At 34.0% G+C, this 17,222-nt stretch overlaps 3 protein-coding genes across 3 annotated transcripts; 2 read left to right on the forward strand and 1 right to left on the reverse strand.

Moving 5' to 3' along the window:
* Positions 1 to 965: 965 nt before the first annotated feature.
* Positions 966 to 2,489, forward strand: LOC127086375 (stem-specific protein TSJT1). Its single transcript, XM_051027135.1, has 4 exons — positions 966 to 1,328; positions 1,405 to 1,645; positions 1,729 to 1,849; positions 2,089 to 2,489. The coding sequence occupies exons 1-4, from the start codon at positions 1,117 to 1,119 to the stop codon at positions 2,277 to 2,279; spliced, it is 765 nt and encodes a 254-aa protein (XP_050883092.1). The 5' UTR covers positions 966 to 1,116; the 3' UTR covers positions 2,280 to 2,489.
* A 7,689-nt stretch (positions 2,490 to 10,178) lies between these two features.
* LOC127086376 (lanC-like protein GCR2) lies at positions 10,179 to 13,977 on the forward strand. Its single transcript, NM_001426912.1, has 6 exons — positions 10,179 to 10,399; positions 10,585 to 10,763; positions 12,310 to 12,421; positions 12,534 to 12,650; positions 12,748 to 13,062; positions 13,289 to 13,977. Exons 1-6 carry the CDS (start codon positions 10,226 to 10,228, stop codon positions 13,625 to 13,627), a joined length of 1,236 nt encoding a protein of 411 aa, NP_001413841.1. The 5' UTR covers positions 10,179 to 10,225; the 3' UTR covers positions 13,628 to 13,977.
* Positions 13,861 to 16,204, reverse strand: LOC127086377 (protochlorophyllide reductase, chloroplastic). Its single transcript, NM_001426913.1, has 5 exons — positions 15,931 to 16,204; positions 15,738 to 15,839; positions 14,908 to 15,439; positions 14,430 to 14,788; positions 13,861 to 14,202 (listed from the first exon to the last, which is right to left on the reverse strand). Exons 1-5 carry the CDS (start codon positions 15,982 to 15,984, stop codon positions 14,047 to 14,049), a joined length of 1,203 nt encoding a protein of 400 aa, NP_001413842.1. The 5' UTR covers positions 15,985 to 16,204; the 3' UTR covers positions 13,861 to 14,046.
* Positions 16,205 to 17,222: the final 1,018 nt, after the last annotated feature.

The raw sequence follows: 17,222 nt of genomic DNA on the forward strand, positions 1-17,222 counted from the left end.
CTTCCCTTTCTCAGTTGGGAATTTAGGGATTAGGTTTAAGGATGCTGCTTAATAATTAAGTGATTTTATCTAATTACTTAAAGTTAAATTAAAAACAACTACATCTCAACAACGGTATAGTCATCTCAACAGTGTTACAGCCACATAAGCACCGTTAATAATAGTTATGTATTTTTGAAATAGATTCATAAAAAAAGACCAACGGTATAAACTTAATCTAGCTTAAAGAACTGACTTGTAATAAAAAAAAATTTAAAAGACCAATCTATTACAATTAAATAACTTAAAAAATCCAAAGTGTAATTTTTCCTATAATATATATGAATATCTAGAGGACCATATATCGCCTCTTTTGTCTTTTTTATATATACACACTCAATTGCACATATGGTTTATTTAGTGTAATTTTTGTTTTCATTTTAAAAAAAAAAGGTAGGAGTAATACTTAAAGTGTATAATTGATTTTAAGATTTTTATTTATAAAAAGAAAATATTATGAATTAAGAATTGATTTTACTTTCGGATATAATTTGTAACTCTTAAAATTTAAACAATTTTTATAATGTAATTTATAATTCAACTTATTTTTCATATATAAATCATTTTATATTTCAACTTATTTTTAATCTGAATCAACTTTATAAAACTAATTCATTTGAACTTAATTTGGTCACTCAAGAAGAAGCAAACACATATTTAGATCATCGATTGATATGAAATGGTTCAAATATTTTAACATGATAAAACTAACCATCACTAGTTGTTTTGTTTGTTTAATTACTAGATTTCTAGAAGAAGAAAAATGAAGTAAATGAACTCTACTGATTAATGATAAACAAGTAACGTTGAGGCTGAAAGCATCGAAACAAAATTGTTACGATAAGATCAAGAAAAAGAATACTTGTTTGATTTTCATACTTATCCATCAACGTAGGACCCACGTCCACATTATAGAACAAGACAAGTCCATCTTAACCTCTTTTATTCACCATGGAGAAGCTGTTAAAATATCTATGTACCATATAAATATCACAACAATCAACTATCCTACTTCCATTTTTAATCTCTCAAATCAATATTCAAGAAACTCTTAAGATTCATTGAAGAATCAAAAAAATGTTGGCAATTTTCCACAAAGCTTTTGCTCATCCACCCGAAGAGCTGAATAGTCCAGCATCTTACAAAGGTTCAAACAAACCCAAGCTTCCCGAAGAAACTCTCACAGAATTCCTCTCTCATCACCCTCATAACACTTGTTCTATGAGTTTCGGTCAAGCTTCTGTTCTTGCTTATGTCAGACCAGACACCCCTTTTTCTGTTCATCAAAGGTTAATAACGATCGTGTTTCTCTCACTGTCTTTTGTCTTGTGATTCGTTTTGAAACATGGGATGATGTTTTTGCAGGTTGTTTTGTGGGGTTGATGACATATACTGTTTATTTCTTGGGAGTTTGAACAATCTGTCACTACTGAACAAACAATACGGTTTATCAAAGGGTACTGATGAAGCCATGTTTGTGATCGAAGCTTATAAGACACTTCGTGACCGTGGTCCATACCCAGCAGATCAAGTTGTTAAGGAACTTGATGGTAGTTTCGCTTTTGTTGTTTATGACAGCAAAATCGGCACTGTCTTTGCTGCACTGGTACATATATTTATCTTCATCTCTAATCTCTATCAATGTTTTTTATTACAATAACTCAAATTTAATGATGTTTTATTTTCTAGGGCTCTGATGGTGGAGTGAAGTTGTACTGGGGTATTGCAGCTGATGGATCTGTTGTGATTTCTGATGATCTAGATGTTATCAAAGAAGGTTGCGCTAAATCCTTTGCTCCTTTTCCAACCGGTACGAATGTCTTTTGGGATTTCGATTAATACAAAAGATGTTGCGATGTTTACTGCAGTCGTTGAATTAATTATAATTTATTTCATATTTTTTATCTGTATGTAATTTAGCGATGGTTTTTACAATTTAACGATAAATATCAATTAAATTAACGATAATTTTACGTTATTTTGTCGGGGACGTTTTTGCGATAATAATGGTTTTTACAATTTTAACCCTATATATTGAATTGAGTGCAGGGTGTATGTTTCATAGTGAAGGAGGGTTAATGAGTTTTGAGCATCCAATGAACAAGTTGAAAGCAATGCCAAGGATAGACAGTGAAGGAGTGATGTGTGGGGCCAACTTTAAGGTTGATAAATTCTCAAGAGTCAACAGTATACCTAGAGTTGGTAGTCAATCAAATTGGATGGAATGGGAACAACATTAGGTTTTTAATTTGTAAATATAAAAAACTTTATGGTTATTTATTTCATGTAAAATAAAAATGTACCTTACTTTATTATTGTTACTACTTTCCTTTCCTAACTAACCCCACCACCACCTACCTTGTCTTATCTTTATCCTTGTTTCGGTTTTCTTGTGTAGTTTTTCTGTTTCCTTCTAAGTAACACAATATATTCAAGTGTTTTTTGGGACATGTGTAGTGTCATGTTATTTATTTATTTTTGTGTTTTTTTTTAATTGTTGTTCATCATTTGGCAATTGTGAGTAAACATATGTAAAATTTAAAATTCATTAGAATAATAACAACAATATGAAAACCTAAGAGTCATATAAAATATCACATATGAATATCGAACAATAAAATTGAAATTCTTTATGAAATAAACTATTGAAAATAAAGATGTATTTCTTAAAATAATATTGATCATTTTACTTGAAAAGGCTTAAGAGACAATATTTTTAAAAAATAAATAAATGTTATTTTCACAAAACATTCGTTCATTGACTCTATACAATTATGTTTTAAGTTATATGTCTAAAAATATTTTAATATAGTCGATTAAATACAGTTACGTTTGAATCAATTGAGGAGAGGGAATGGAGGGAGGAAAAATATTTTTATTAAATGGAGAGGGAGAGGAAATAATAGAAAGGATTTAATTTATATGTGTGTTTGATTCAAAATATAAAAATGGAAGGGAGGTATTTTAAAACAATTTTATTTTTTTTTCTTTCTAATTTTATCATAAAAATTATGGTATTTATTATATAAATTTATGAACGAAATAAAATGATATTTATCATTCATAATTCAAACACAAATTCTTTAACAAAATAATATACAAGTTTAAAAGATAGATAATTGAATACAAGAAAATATAATATAAAAAATTATTATAAAAAAATATTAAAATAATTAAAAAATGATATCAAAATTTTAAAATTAAAAATAAAACACATAAAAATTTAAAAAATATCTAGTTATTATAATAAAAATGAAAAAGTTTTGTGAAAAAATGAAAGTAAAAATGACGGTGATTTGAAGAAAAAAACATATGATTAATTTAGGTGATTTACAAATTTTTAATTGAAAAAAAAACAGCATCATAAAAAAAGAAGGGAAGAGGATTGTCTCCCGTGTAAGTTACTCGGGAGAGAGCAGTGTAAATGTGCATCATTAGATTCTCATCCATCTCTCATTTCTTTATTTTTTTAATATTTTATTTCTCTACCTCTCTTTAATCAATGGTTCACATTTCACTGAACCAAAACTTCAAAGAGAAAAACCGGAGAGAATGCCCTCCCAAAAAGAAGAAGGTTTATTAGAAAACATAACTTTTAATAATTTAGGGACAAATTATAATTTTTATGAAAAAACATTATGGTTAATTTCGGCAATATATTAAAACTCTAACTTGGGTCGATTCTGTTTGCAAATATACCATTTTTAATTTTGGAATTTTTTCTCACACCCTAAGTGCTGGAGAAGCATCCTAAAGAATTCAAAAATGTTGATGAAGATTCATAAATGTATTTTCAGATGCACCTATTGCATACCAAATACATGCGTAAATAAAACACACCCTCACTATTTCCTTAAATTAATACGGAGATACACTTTCGTATTAATCCTATGCGATCTTCGTGCATTCTTAACGGAGATATACTCATTTCACCTTAAATTGATCTGGAGATACACTTGCGCATTAACCTTATATGTCTTAAATTGATAGGGATATACACGTTCCTAATTGAGACACACTCATTTTGCCTTAAATTGATCCGGAGATGCACTTTCGTATTCCCCCTATAGTAAAATCTGACATTTTTAATAAAATAAATCGATGTAATAAACCGTGTATTAAAACTATATTATCATAATAAGATTTTTATAAATTAAATCATACACTTAATGCAGAAGATGAAAATACGATAGATAAATAAATAAATTCATAATACAATCATAATAACAAAGTAACAAACAAGAATATTCATAATTTCTAATACAAATACTAAATTAATGCGCATGTCAGACCCCTCCCCACCCCCACCCACCCACACGCGTTCCTTCGCTGCATCATATACTGTAGTGTTGTTTGTGCCTCAGTAAGAATGACATCTACAATGTCCCTCACATGAGAGCCTTCCAGAAAGACTCATCTGTCTATTTTTAGTAATGTTAACTATTTTTGGGCTTTTATAGTTTTGGGCTTTGACTTGGGATGAAAGTTAACCTAAATCTATAAATAGAGGGACTAACCCTTATTTTTGTAATGAAGTGAATATAATATTCATAACATTGTATTCACAGAATTTTGTAGTTGCAAAGTGAATAATAAGTTTTTCACAGGTTGTGGGTAGAGAGAAATTTTGCAGAATATTCTTCTTCTCCTTCATTTTTCTTTATTTTCTTTCTCCATCGTTCTTTTCTTTTATTGCCATTGTGTGGGTGATAACAATCTTGTTCATCAAGATTGTTTGAAATTCTCCATAGGTTGTGGTGGATTTCTAACATCTGGTATCAAGAGCTCCGGTTGAAGCGATTTGCAGTGAGAAAATCATGATGGCAATGAATCATCGAAACAGGCATTTTCCAGCAAACCTTCTGATTCACAAGAACAATAATTATGAGAATTGGTGCAAGCAGATAAAGGTTGTATTCTGTTATCAAGATCTTTGGGATCTTGTGAAGGAAGGAGTAACAACGCTTGCAGAAAACACGACAGATCAAGAAAAGACTACACATAAAGAATTGAAGAAGAAAGATTATAAAGCTTTCTTTATAATCCATCAATGTGTTGATGTAGATAACTTTGAAAAGGTTAGTGATGTAGAGTCAACGAAAGATGGGAAATTCTGGAGAAGTCGTTTGGAGGTGCGGAGAAGGTGAAAGAGACGAGGTTACAAATTCATAAAAGAACGTATGAATTGCTTCAGATGGAAGACAATGAAAGAATAATTGATTTCTTCACCAAGGTTACGAAACTGATGAATCAAATCAAGGTATATGGAGAAGTGTTGACATCAAGATCCGTTGTTGGAAATATCTTAAGGTCGTTGGCTCCAAAGTTCGACCATGTGGTAGTAGCCATAAAAGAGTCGAAGGATTTGTCAAAATTGACAAAGGAAGAGCTTCAAGGGACACTTGAATCTCATGAACAAAGAATAGCTGAAAGAGCTGCAAGAAAGTCGAAAACTAATATGGCTTTGCAGGCGCAATCAACAAAAGAAAGGAAAGGAAAAGGAAGCTGGAATGGCAACAAAAGAAAGGAAAGGAAAAGGAAGCTGGAATGGCAACAAAGGAAGAGAAGGCTACAACAATTTGACTGGTCGAAATCAGCAAGAAGGAAACTGGTTGAATAAGACAAAACCTTGGAACCAAGGCAACCAAAGAGGTGGTGTTGCAGGTAGAGGAAGAGGGGTGGTCAAAATCCATACAAGAGTCACATTCAGTGTTATAATTGTCAGAAGTATAGTCACCATTCTAGTAATTGTCCAGAAAAGCAGAAGACTCAAGAAACTTATGCAAAGTTGGCGAAACATGAAGAAGAAGAAGAAGAGACATTGTTGATGGTTACAACAAGAGATGAAGAGAGATTCAAGGACCAGTGGTACTTGGACTCAAGATGCTCATCACACATGTCTGGAAGGAAAGATTGGTTTGTCAACATAAAACCCTTAATGAAGAACATGGTGAAATTTTCAAATGACAACACTCTAGCAGCTGAAGGTGTTGGTGATGTTCTGATTATGAGGAAAGATGGAAAAAGGTCAGTAATTTCAAATGTGTTGCACATACCAGGCATGAAGAGTAATTTTCTCAGCATAGGGCAGCTAGTCGAAAAGAACTACAATGTGTCGATCAAAGACAAGATGATGAGAGCTCTCGACTCAAATGGAAGGTTGATCTTGAAGGCTCTAATGTCTCAAAATAGAACCTTCAAGATTAAGCTTTATGTGATGGAGCAGAAGTGCCTTGCAATAGCAGCCAGTAGAGATAGATGGATATGGCATTATAGACTTGGCCATCATAATTTCAAATACACCAGAGATTTGAAGAGAAGAAATATGGTTTCAGGATTATCAAAAATCGACATTTCAAACGAAGTGTGTGAAGAATGTGTGTAGGCGAAGCAACATAAGAACAACTTCAGTAAGGATGCAGTTCAAGTCAAAGGCAATTCTCGAAGTCATATGCTCTGATGTATGTGGTCCTATCCAGGTGGATTCGATTGGAGGTAACAAAATTTTGTTACTTTCATAGATGATTTCAGTCGAAAACTGCGGTCTTACCTGATCAAGAAGAAAAGTGAAGTGATCGAGGTATTTGCCAAGTTTAAATTTATGGTCGAAAGACAAAGCGATTGAAAGATCAAGATTTTGAGGACTGATGGTGGTGGAGAAAATGTGTCTAAAGACTTCGACGCATTATGTGTGAAAGAAGGGATTATGCATGAGGTGGTGCCACCTTACAGTCCACAGCAGAATGGAGTAGCAGAAAGGAAGAATAGAACCATCATGAATATAGTTAAAATTATGTTGAAAGGGAAACATCTACCCAAATAATTATGGGGAGAAGCTGTATCGACTGCAACATATATCCTGAACAGATGTCCGACGAAGAAACTAGAATGAATCACGCTAGAAGAATGTTGGTCTGATGTCAAGCCTAGCTTGAGTCATATGAAGGTGTTTGGATCTATAGCACATAGACATGTGCCAGATCAGTTGAGAAGAAAACTTGATGACAAATCGAGTCAGATGATCTGGATAGGATATCATTTGACTGGAGAATACAAGTTGTTTGACCCAGTGAACAAGCAAGTGGTGATCAGCAGGGACATGATCATAGATGAGCTTAAGGAATGAGATTGGACTGATAATGTTAAGAATGATTCAGTGAGAATCTTATGTGATGAACCAGCTAGTGAAGTCGAAATAGAAGTTCGACAAGAAGTCAGAGGTGAAGCAGGCCCAAGTAGGCCTCAAAGAACAAGACACATGTCTGCAAGGTTGCAAGAATGTGTGATTACGTTTGATGATGTGGTCAATGAAGAAGTTGAGCTGGTACACTATGCTTTCTACGCATATGTCTAACCAGTCAATGCAGCTAAGGCATTGAAAGATTCAAAATGGATGAAAGAAATGAACGAAGAGTTGAAGTCAATCGAAGTCAACAACACTTGGTCACTTGTCGAATTGCCTAAAGACAAGAAGGTAATCAATGTGAAGTGGGTATACAAGGTGAAGTTGAATCCCAAAGGAGAAATGACTCGACACAAGGCGAAACTTGTGGCGAAAAGATTTCTTCAAAAAGAAGGAATCGACTTCGACGAAGTTTTTGCACTTGTTGCTAGGATCTAAACAATCAGGTTGGTTGTTGGTCTAGCAAACATGAACAATTGGCAGACGTGTCAGATGGATGTGAAATGTGCATTCCTGAATGACCCCTTAAAAGAAGAAGTTTATGTTGCACAACCATCTGGGTTTGTGAAACAAGGCGAAGAAAGAAAGGTGTACAGGATGCATAAAGCCCTATACGGACTTAAACAAGCCCTAAGAGCTTGGAACAAGAAGATAGACGGCTTTCTAAGGGAGAAGGAATTTGTGAAACGCAAATATGAACATGGAGTATATGTAAGAAAAAGCAAGAGTCAATTGCTTATACTATGTCTCTATGTGGATGACTTATTGATAACAGGTAGCTGCAAGAAGAAGATCAGAGACTTCAAAGGTGATCTCAATAAGGAATTCAAAATGTCAGATATGGGTAACATGTTATATTTCCTTGGCATCAAATTCTACAAGAGTGGTAGAGGTTTGATGATGCATCAAAGAAGGTATGTAGGTGAAATACTCAAGAGATTTGAGATGCAAGATTGCAACCCAACTTCGACACTAGCTGAGCCCAAATTACAACTGTCAAAAGATTCAGATGAAGATGATGTCGACCCAACCCAATATAGAAGACTTATTGGGCCACTTCAATACCTTTTCCATACAAGACCTGACTTAGCATACATTGTAGGTATGATGAGTAGATTCATGCAGAAGCCAAATGTATCACATCTAGCAGCGACGAAGAGGATACTAAGGTATCTAAAAGGAACTCTCGACTATGACATTTTGTTTCCTGCAGCTGATGAAGGAAAATAATGCAAATTAGTTGGATACACCGACTCAAGTTGGTGTAGTGATGGTGAGGATTGAAAATCCACAGCTGGCTATATGTTTATGCTAGGTGGTGCACCAGTTGCTTGGAGTTCAAGAAAGGAGCCAGTAATGGCATTATCGTCGTGCGAAGCATAATGCATAGTTGCTTCTCTTTGTGCATGACAAACAACGTGGATGGTGAATCTGGTCGAAGAGATAACAACGAAAAGTCATTGAGCAATTACCATGAAGATCGACAGCATGTCAGCTATCAATCTGACGAAGAATCCGATAACACATGGTCGAAGCAAGCACATCGAAATGGGGTTCCATTATCTTTGAGAGCAGGTAGCAGATGGGAAGATGAATATGAAACACTACAGAACTGAGAATGAGATTGACATCATGATGAAAGGAGTACAGGTCGAAATGTTCAGAAGACTAAGAGCTATGATGAATGTAGATAGCTTAGACACAATGAATTAGGTGGCGTGTTGAATTGTAATTCCTTGTGTCGAAGCAGATTGCTCGGTAGAAACAAGGAAGTTTCGAACCACCTAGTGTGCTGAGTTGTGTTAGTGTGTCGAAGCATGTTGCTTCACACAAGATTTCGACTTAGGTCTATTTTTAGTAGTGTTAACTATTTTGGACTTTTATAGTTTTAGGCTTTGGCTTGGGATGCAAGTTAACCTAAATTTATAAATAGAGAGAGTAATCATTCTTCTTGTAATGAAGTGAATAGAGTATTCATAACATTGTATTCACAGAATTTTGCAGTTCCAAAGTGAATAAGAAGTTTTTCATAGGTTGTGGGAGAGAGAAACTCTGCAGAATATTCTTCTATTCCTCCATCGTTCTTTATTTTCTTTCTCCATTATTCTTTTCTTTTATTGTCATTGTGTGGGTGATAACAATGTTGTTCAATGAAATTGATTGAAATTCTCCATAAATTATGGTGGATTTCCAACTGATTTCACTTCTTATCTAATTATACTCTAAATCTTTATCTCTTATTGTATATCTTATTGCTATTTTTTACTCTTGGTTCTTTTTGCATGCTAAAGCTGAAGAAATAGCAAAATTGATGAATGAGAATGAACGATTCAAAACATTGATTGGAGATTTCGAGGTATATTTATTTTACAAAACTTTGATTGAAGATTTAAAGGTATATTTATTTTTCAATACATTGTAATAAGGGTCATGTTTTGCTTTAGTGTTCATTTTTTTAAGTACATCAACTAATATCAAAAGAAATAATTTCCTTTATTGAACGCAGAGGGATTAATATTTTCCCAAGTGTGATGCTTTTCAAATGGAATTTATCTTGGTCATAAATTTAACATCTTTTTGTTTATTGGAGTGTCTAATTGATGATAGTGAAGTCATGTGCCATAAAGAGAAGCTATTGTAATGGATTTGGAATTGTTACGGTAACTAAATTATATAATTGTGTTGTTGCAATATTGATGAGATGATTTATACTTTTGATATTTGATATTTGTTAGATTTCATTTATCAAAGTATTTTATATTTTTTATATATATTATTAACATTATGAGAGGATTTTTTATCTCTCTAAACAATATCTCTATAATTTAAATAAAATACTATTTTTTATATATATATATATATATATATATATATATATATATATATATATATATATATATATATATATATATATATATATATATATATATATACACTTATACTGTTTGTTTTCGAGCCCTCTAGACGGTAACTATTGTTTCTACTCTACCCCTTTGGCCGGAGATGACCGATCGCTTCTTTCCGAACGATTTGCCACCATTCGTGGCGGAGACCACACATGAAGAAGAAACTCCTTCCCACACACCAACACCACACTCACTCACCTCATTCCTTTCTCTACCTTACCAATCACTCGCCTCAAAACTCCAAGCTACAGCACTTCATTTGAAACAATCGGTACTAAAAAAAAATCTTCATTTTTTGAAGGATTCCTATGGCTATTCTGATTTGTGGGTTTCTTTCAATTTGTATTCTTTCATTTTGGGTAGGCTCAAGTTAGTAGCTTTCACATAGGTGTCATAATGGGTCGGCGTGTATTTGCTTACAAACTGTTTGTGCTATGTTTTCTAATTGTTTTTCAGGTGGTGACTGAGACATGGGGTTCCGGTGGGAACCGTGTGAAGGACTATACTCTTTACACTGGGGTTCTTGGAACAGCATACCTGGTTTTCAAGGCCTACCAAGTAACCAAGAACTTGGATGATCTTAACTTATGCTTGAACATTGTTAAAGCTTGTGATTCTGCTTCACAAAATTCAAGGTACTCTCTCTTTCATGCATCAGACAAGACTTAACCTATAATCTATTTGAATAAACAACTTAATTAAATGTATAATTATGTATAAGTGTTTATGGACTATATAACTCAATATAAGCACTTATCCAAAAGGAACCATTCATCTCAAATGACAAACTTTCCTTATTATCCTCCTATCTATTTATAAGCAATGTGTCTTATTTGGCCTAACTACCTCTCAACAAAACTATTAACTACCCATTAACTAATTAACTAACTAACCAACTACTTAACTGACAAGTTACAACTTCCTAACTCCCTAGGGCCACATACTGACTCAATATATCAAATTGGCATGTTCTAATCCAGCCAACTATTCTTTTTCACCCATTGATTCTTTTATTGGTTTTCCAACCAATCTTGACTCTTATTTATCTCTTGGATTTGTTTTTGCCTCTCTTCCTTCTTATTCTTTGCTTTTATTTTGAGATGCTGTTAGTTTTGCTTCTCTTCTTTTTCGGGGGTTGCTCCTCCTTTGACTCTTTTTCGTTACATGATTTTGCTTCTGTCACTATTTCTTCTTCACTAGAATTTCAGAGATAAATTTCAAATTCGTGTTTGAATTTTATGATGAAAGCCTTCTCAAAGGTAAAGAACTTAACTTTCTGATTCTTTTTCCTCTCAGGAAAGCCACCATTGACTAGCTTCTCCCTCAAGTACCAACCAAACCCATGCTAGCCAATTTTCCTCAACCACCGATAAGCATCACTGCTTCCATCAAATCTTGACATCATTTCTGCCAACATCTTTACGTCAAAAATTCCCACACAGTCGTTGAATCTTCTTGAATTAGAATTGCTCTGATACCAATTGATAGAACCAACTAGTATATATTCTAACTAAAAATGGTGAAGAATCCCCTTTGATTACAACAACGACAACACTTCGAGGTCTGCCTATCTTCCAATGCCAAAAGGCCCTATTTTTCTCAATTGACAAACTTCCCTTTCTAATCCTCCTATCTATTTATAGGCAGCATGCCTTATTTGGCCTAACTACCTCTCAAGAAAACTACGAACTATCCATAACTAACCAACTACTTAATTAACAAGTAACAACTTCTTAACTAACAATATCAAATCTACCATTTTCATTCCAATCCATCCATTATTTGCAAATTCAAACAATAGAATCTAGTTATTTACCACTTCATTCCATCAAGTACCACCAATCCAACATAACCTTAAAGAAACTATAAAAAAGATTTAAAGATTGATGAGTTGAATAGAAACATAAAATATAATTGAACAATATGACGTCATTTGATCCATGTAACTGACCCTACTTAGTAAGATAAAACTTGGTTGTTGTTGTTGTCATCGTGTATTTATGTAACTTGAGAAATTTGCACTTGTGTTTCTTCATAGAATTAAGTTAGGAATGACTTAAACTAAAACATTAAACTTGTGATTTGAAATTACAGAATTTAAACAGTTACAGTTTCAGCATAATATGGGAGAATGAGAGATAAGGTGATTATAGTTTTATTTGCTAATGCATTGAGTTGCAGCCGTGTGACATTTATCTGTGGGCGTGCCGGTGTTTGTGCTCTTGGTGCTGTCATAGCTAAGCATGCTGGTGATGAAAGATTACTGGACTATTACCTCAGACAATTCAAAGAGGTATTTTGTTGTATTTATTTCTGAATCATGATCTGTATGATAATTCAATTTACACATTAATTTTGGTTGTTTTATTTCTTTTTCCTATTGGTACTTTTTGCTTTGGGAACAGATTGAGCTTCCCCATGATTTGCCCTATGAGGTACTGTATGGAAGAGCAGGTTACTTATGGGCTTGTTCATTCTTAAACAAGCATATCGGTAAAGAAACAATACAAACTACTCACATGGTAAGCCATATGTGCTTCATTGTGGCACTCTTCATTTTGATTTATTTTGTCAAAATCACGGTTACATGAAAATCAGCTTTTAATTTAACTTTGACAGAGACCAATTGTTGAAGAAGTTATAACAGCTGGTAGATTATTGGCTCAAAGGGGAAGGTGCCCTTTGATGTATGAATGGCATGGAAAGAAATATTGGGGTGCTGCTCATGGACTTGCAGGAATCATGAATGTTTTAATGGACATGGAACTCAAGCCAGACGAGATAGAAGATGTAAAGGGTACACTACGCTACATGATTAAGAATCATTTCTTGAGTGGCAATTATCCCTCCAGTGAAGGAAACGAATCTGACCGTCTTGTGCATTGGTGTCATGGTGCTCCTGGAGTAACTCTTACGCTTGTAAAAGCAGCCGAGGTAATCTTCTCCATTCTTTGTTTTCTTGACAACGGGGCATTCTTTTCCCGCATTACCACATTCAAATACGAACAGAACATGGAGCCTATATGATGTAAAGGAACTGGTAAATTGATGGTTTGCATGAAATTGATTGCAATGATTACAGCATAAACTCAAGTACTCTGCATGTGCAATGTAATTTTCTTTTTCTTGTTCTCACGACTAGTTTCTTTATCATCATTAGGTTTTTGGGGATAAGGAATTTTCGCAAGCAGCTGAAGATGCAGGAGAAGTAGTATGGAAGAGGGGTCTTCTTAAGCGAGTTGGAATTTGTCACGGCGTCAGTGGGAACACCTATGTCTTTCTTTCTTTATACAGATTGACAGGAAACAAGGAGTACTTGTACAAAGCTAAAGGATTTTCTTGCTTTCTACTTGATAGAGCTCAAAAATTGATCACAGAAGGAAAAATGCACGGTGGGGATCATCCTTATTCCTTATTCGAAGGTCTTGGAGGAATGGCATATACCTTTCTAGACATGATTGATCCACAAGTGGCAAGGTTTCCTGGCTATGAACTTTGAGTTCATGATAGATAAAGCAACATATGTATATTACAGATGTAAATTCCCGTACCAAAACCATAATATTTCGGGTAGATGAGATGTATTTGATTTGTGCTTTGGATCTTGAATTGTTTAGAATCTAGAAAGTGTAGTTTTTGTTAGAATCTCGAAAGTGTAGTGCTGGAGTTAAACAATATTTTAAGAGAAATTTCACTATGGACAGTTATTTCAGAGAAGTTTATAAGCACTTTGCCAAATGGTTGAATGATTTTATTGATTCATCAACTCCTACATAAAGACAAAAAAAGTTCCTATCTAACACAACAACAATTAATGCACTCAACATGATATCATCATTTCACTCTTCTGGGGCATCATCTTCCTTCCATGGCAATGCCTCAGACTCTAACTCGGCATAGATGTTGGGGGCTCTCACTTTAGGCCAAACCAACAAGCTTCTCACTAACCTCCCACACCTTGCGAGCCTTCTCGGCATCACTGGCCTCTTGTGATAGCTGGTTCTCAAATGAAGCAGAAGCGTTATTCCAGCTCCAGTAAACACCAGATTTTGTTAGGCTTGGATCACTTACAACCTACATTGAAAACAACACAACCATGCATGAGAAATGACAATACTTCAATCATTCACACACTTCTCACAAGCACATTCCTCGAGTGTTACTGCTATTAGACCATGTTTGGAACTGAGCGACTATAAATGTTTATAAGTTGTTTTCATAAGCTCTTTTAAAGAGTCTTCCGAATGGTTATTTATGCTCCTAGATAAGTTCAAATAAGTTAATCAAAAGTCTCTAATTACCTGAGCAAGTCTCTTTCCCGATTCTTCTTCTGAGACGTAGCCTTTGGTTATGTACTTTTGGAATGGAGGGAATAGAGTTCTGAACAAGGGAATGTGCTCTCTAAACAAGCCTGTTGTGGCAATGCAACCAGGGTAAAGGGAAGCAAATGTGATTCCAGTTTCCTCATGATATCTTCTATGGAACTCTTGCATTGTGAGCATATTACAGACTTTGCTGTCCTTGTATGCCTTGGCACCATCAAAATCTCCACCGTCTATCATGGCCGAACTGTTAAGTCCAGTCAAGCCACCAGCAAGTCCTCTCAAGTCACCGAGGTTAGCCTTCGGCGGAACATTTCCAGCCAATGTGTTTGTGTTACCTGTTTAATTCATACACAATCAGTACAAAACACAACAAAATAATAATCCTAGTTATTGCAGAGAATCGCAGTCATTTGTGGTCGCAGATACATCAAAAGCCTCGACGAATGAACTCTACCTGTGATTGAGCCGACAATGATCAAGCGCTTTGAAGGGTAATCGGATTTTTTAAGGTCCTCAAGCAAAAGGCGCGAAAGAAGAAAATGCCCAAGATGGTTTGTCCCAACACTAATTTCAAAGCCATCCGCCGTGAAACTAGGTTCCTTAGCAGTTGGAAAGTAAACAGCAGCATTGTTAATAAGCACATCCAATGGCATTTCAGATCTTCTGAAGTTATCAACAAATTGACGAACACTGTCAAGAGACGCAAGGTCTAAATGCATAATCGTGTAGTTTTCCTTAGCCAATCCAGCCGATTTTGCAGCTCTTGCAGCTTTGAGGTAGTCCCTGCAAGCCATAATTACATGCCATTTTCCTGATTCAGCCAAAGCCTTAGCAGTAGCTAGACCTAAACCAGATGAAGCACCAGTGATCACAACATTTCCTTTCCTCAACGTCTTCTTCCCTTCAGATGATGACTTGTTAACTGCTGGAGTGGCCGGAGCCGCTGTCTCCGCCCTCACAGCACCAACTTTTTGTCGCAATTCCCTCTTATATATAGCAAGAAAACATAAATTAGACAATGTCCCGAAAACATAAACCGGCAATATACTATTTTCTTTATAATCAACACGCCCCCTTTATGGCATGTTTGGAACTACGGTGAATTTGTCATGACCACACCGTGACTCTGACAAATACACCGTGACTCCAAACAAGCACTTAGAAATTTTCCTAACATTTATTTATACATGTGACATATTTTGATATACTCAAACTCAAGTATAAGTATTAACAATTGAATGACTAATTGAGAAATATAAAAACCAAAGTTATGCTTTGAGTTACCTTACACCTCAATGCAGAAGAGGTGAAATCACCTTTCAAAGAATCAGACAATGATGAAACACCAAAAAGAGTCGAGTCCTTGAGAGACGCACCAATCTTCCCCTAAAAACACAAAAATAATTCTCCACAAATTCAGTTCAATTATCAACTTTGAAAAAGTATATATACAAGAACAACAAGAAGAACAACAAACCTCTTTGGGAATGGAGAAAGAAGCAGGAAGCATAGAAGCAGTTTGAAGAGCCATTACTATATGAAAATTTTATGTAATAAAAAGTGTTGGTGTTATTATAAAAATGGATTTGAAATTGAGTTTATAAAGTGAAGGAGTTATTCATGAAATGTGAGGATAAGATAATTAGCAGTATGTGCATTTGCCACATCCTTTCAAACCAACCAATAAGGTTTTGAGGTTTGGATTTCATAAAAGAAAAAGATATTTTAATATATGTGCCAATAGAAGTCACAATAGTGTCACAGACTTCATTATTACTACTAGTTATGGCCTATGTGTTCTGTGATAATAATATTATAATAATATCATCAATGAAGAAAACGATTGAGGCTTGTAGATAATTTTTTGGATAGAAAGTGAATTCAGAGATTTTATCTTTTAGCAATGATGGAATATTTGAATTCAGGGAGACTTAAATATATAAAAGTTACTACTAGTACTAGTACTTTCTAATTATCTTTTTAACAAAAAAAAACATTAAAGTAAAGAGTATTCCTTTAATTTTTTATTGTAAGTAAATTTTATTTTTTATAAATTTATTTAATATGTAAATATTATTTAATAAATTTAAAAGATAAGTTTTTGTTTATAATAGAAATGGAGAGAATACATTGTTATCTTTTTATTTTTGTTTTTGGTAGCACCTTAGCATGTGATATTGTAATTTTTTTTCATAAAGAAGATACTAGGCGCACACTGCCTATAGAAAACGGAGTAGGAACACTAACATTTGGATTTAAGATAGAGAAACGAGAAGTACTATCAAGAAAATCTTCATCTCTCTCTTAGGTGACACAATGATATGATTTGACACATTAAAATAGTGCTCATAAACCGTAAAAAATGCTAAGAAAAACAAAGTAAATAAGAGAATAATAGAGAGTGAATTCAGATGAAGAGGGAAAGTAGAAGATTATGGATCTATGTATTTGTAGGTATTATTAAGATGTGTGAAGATAAGATTTTTATTAGATGATGTTTTGATGAAAATAAATCTATGCAAAGGATGAAAAGATCTGTCATGATTAAAGAAGTCTCAAGACAAAGAATTGATTGTACTTATATTAAAGATTTCAAAGAATTATATCATATGCTAAGGTACAATAAGCAATTCAATTATGTATAAGTCTTATGGGCTCAAATTTTTTCACCTAAACCATTCTAAAAGATCCCAAACATTTATGCATGACATACTTTCAAGTTTTATATTTTATTTAGCAAAATTTCAAGTTTTCATAGGAAGCAATTGA

Source organism: Lathyrus oleraceus, chromosome 5 (assembly GCF_024323335.1).
Source record: "Lathyrus oleraceus cultivar Zhongwan6 chromosome 5, CAAS_Psat_ZW6_1.0, whole genome shotgun sequence".
Lineage (NCBI taxonomy): Eukaryota > Viridiplantae > Streptophyta > Magnoliopsida > Fabales > Fabaceae > Lathyrus > Lathyrus oleraceus.

Bases quoted from the DNA above. Each gene is read 5' to 3' on its own strand.
- LOC127086375 (XM_051027135.1), top strand. From the start codon at position 1,117: ATGTTGGCAATTTTCCACAAAGCTTTTGCTCATCCACCCGAAGAGCTG. The intron at 1,646-1,728 runs GTACATATATTT...TTTATTTTCTAG, and splicing joins GCACTGTCTTTGCTGCACTG to GGCTCTGATGGTGGAGTGAA. The intron at 1,850-2,088 runs GTACGAATGTCT...AATTGAGTGCAG, and splicing joins CTTTGCTCCTTTTCCAACCG to GGTGTATGTTTCATAGTGAA.
- LOC127086376 (NM_001426912.1), top strand. From the start codon at position 10,226: ATGACCGATCGCTTCTTTCCGAACGATTTGCCACCATTCGTGGCGGAG. The intron at 10,400-10,584 runs GTACTAAAAAAA...ATTGTTTTTCAG, and splicing joins CACTTCATTTGAAACAATCG to GTGGTGACTGAGACATGGGG. The intron at 10,764-12,309 runs GTACTCTCTCTT...ATTGAGTTGCAG, and splicing joins TCTGCTTCACAAAATTCAAG to CCGTGTGACATTTATCTGTG.
- LOC127086377 (NM_001426913.1), bottom strand. From the start codon at position 15,984: ATGGCTCTTCAAACTGCTTCTATGCTTCCTGCTTCTTTCTCCATTCCC. The intron at 15,440-15,737 runs GTAACTCAAAGC...GCTATATATAAG, and splicing joins CTTCTGCATTGAGGTGTAAG to AGGGAATTGCGACAAAAAGT. The intron at 14,203-14,429 runs GTAATTAGAGAC...TTTTCAATGTAG, and splicing joins CGGGAAAGAGACTTGCTCAG to GTTGTAAGTGATCCAAGCCT.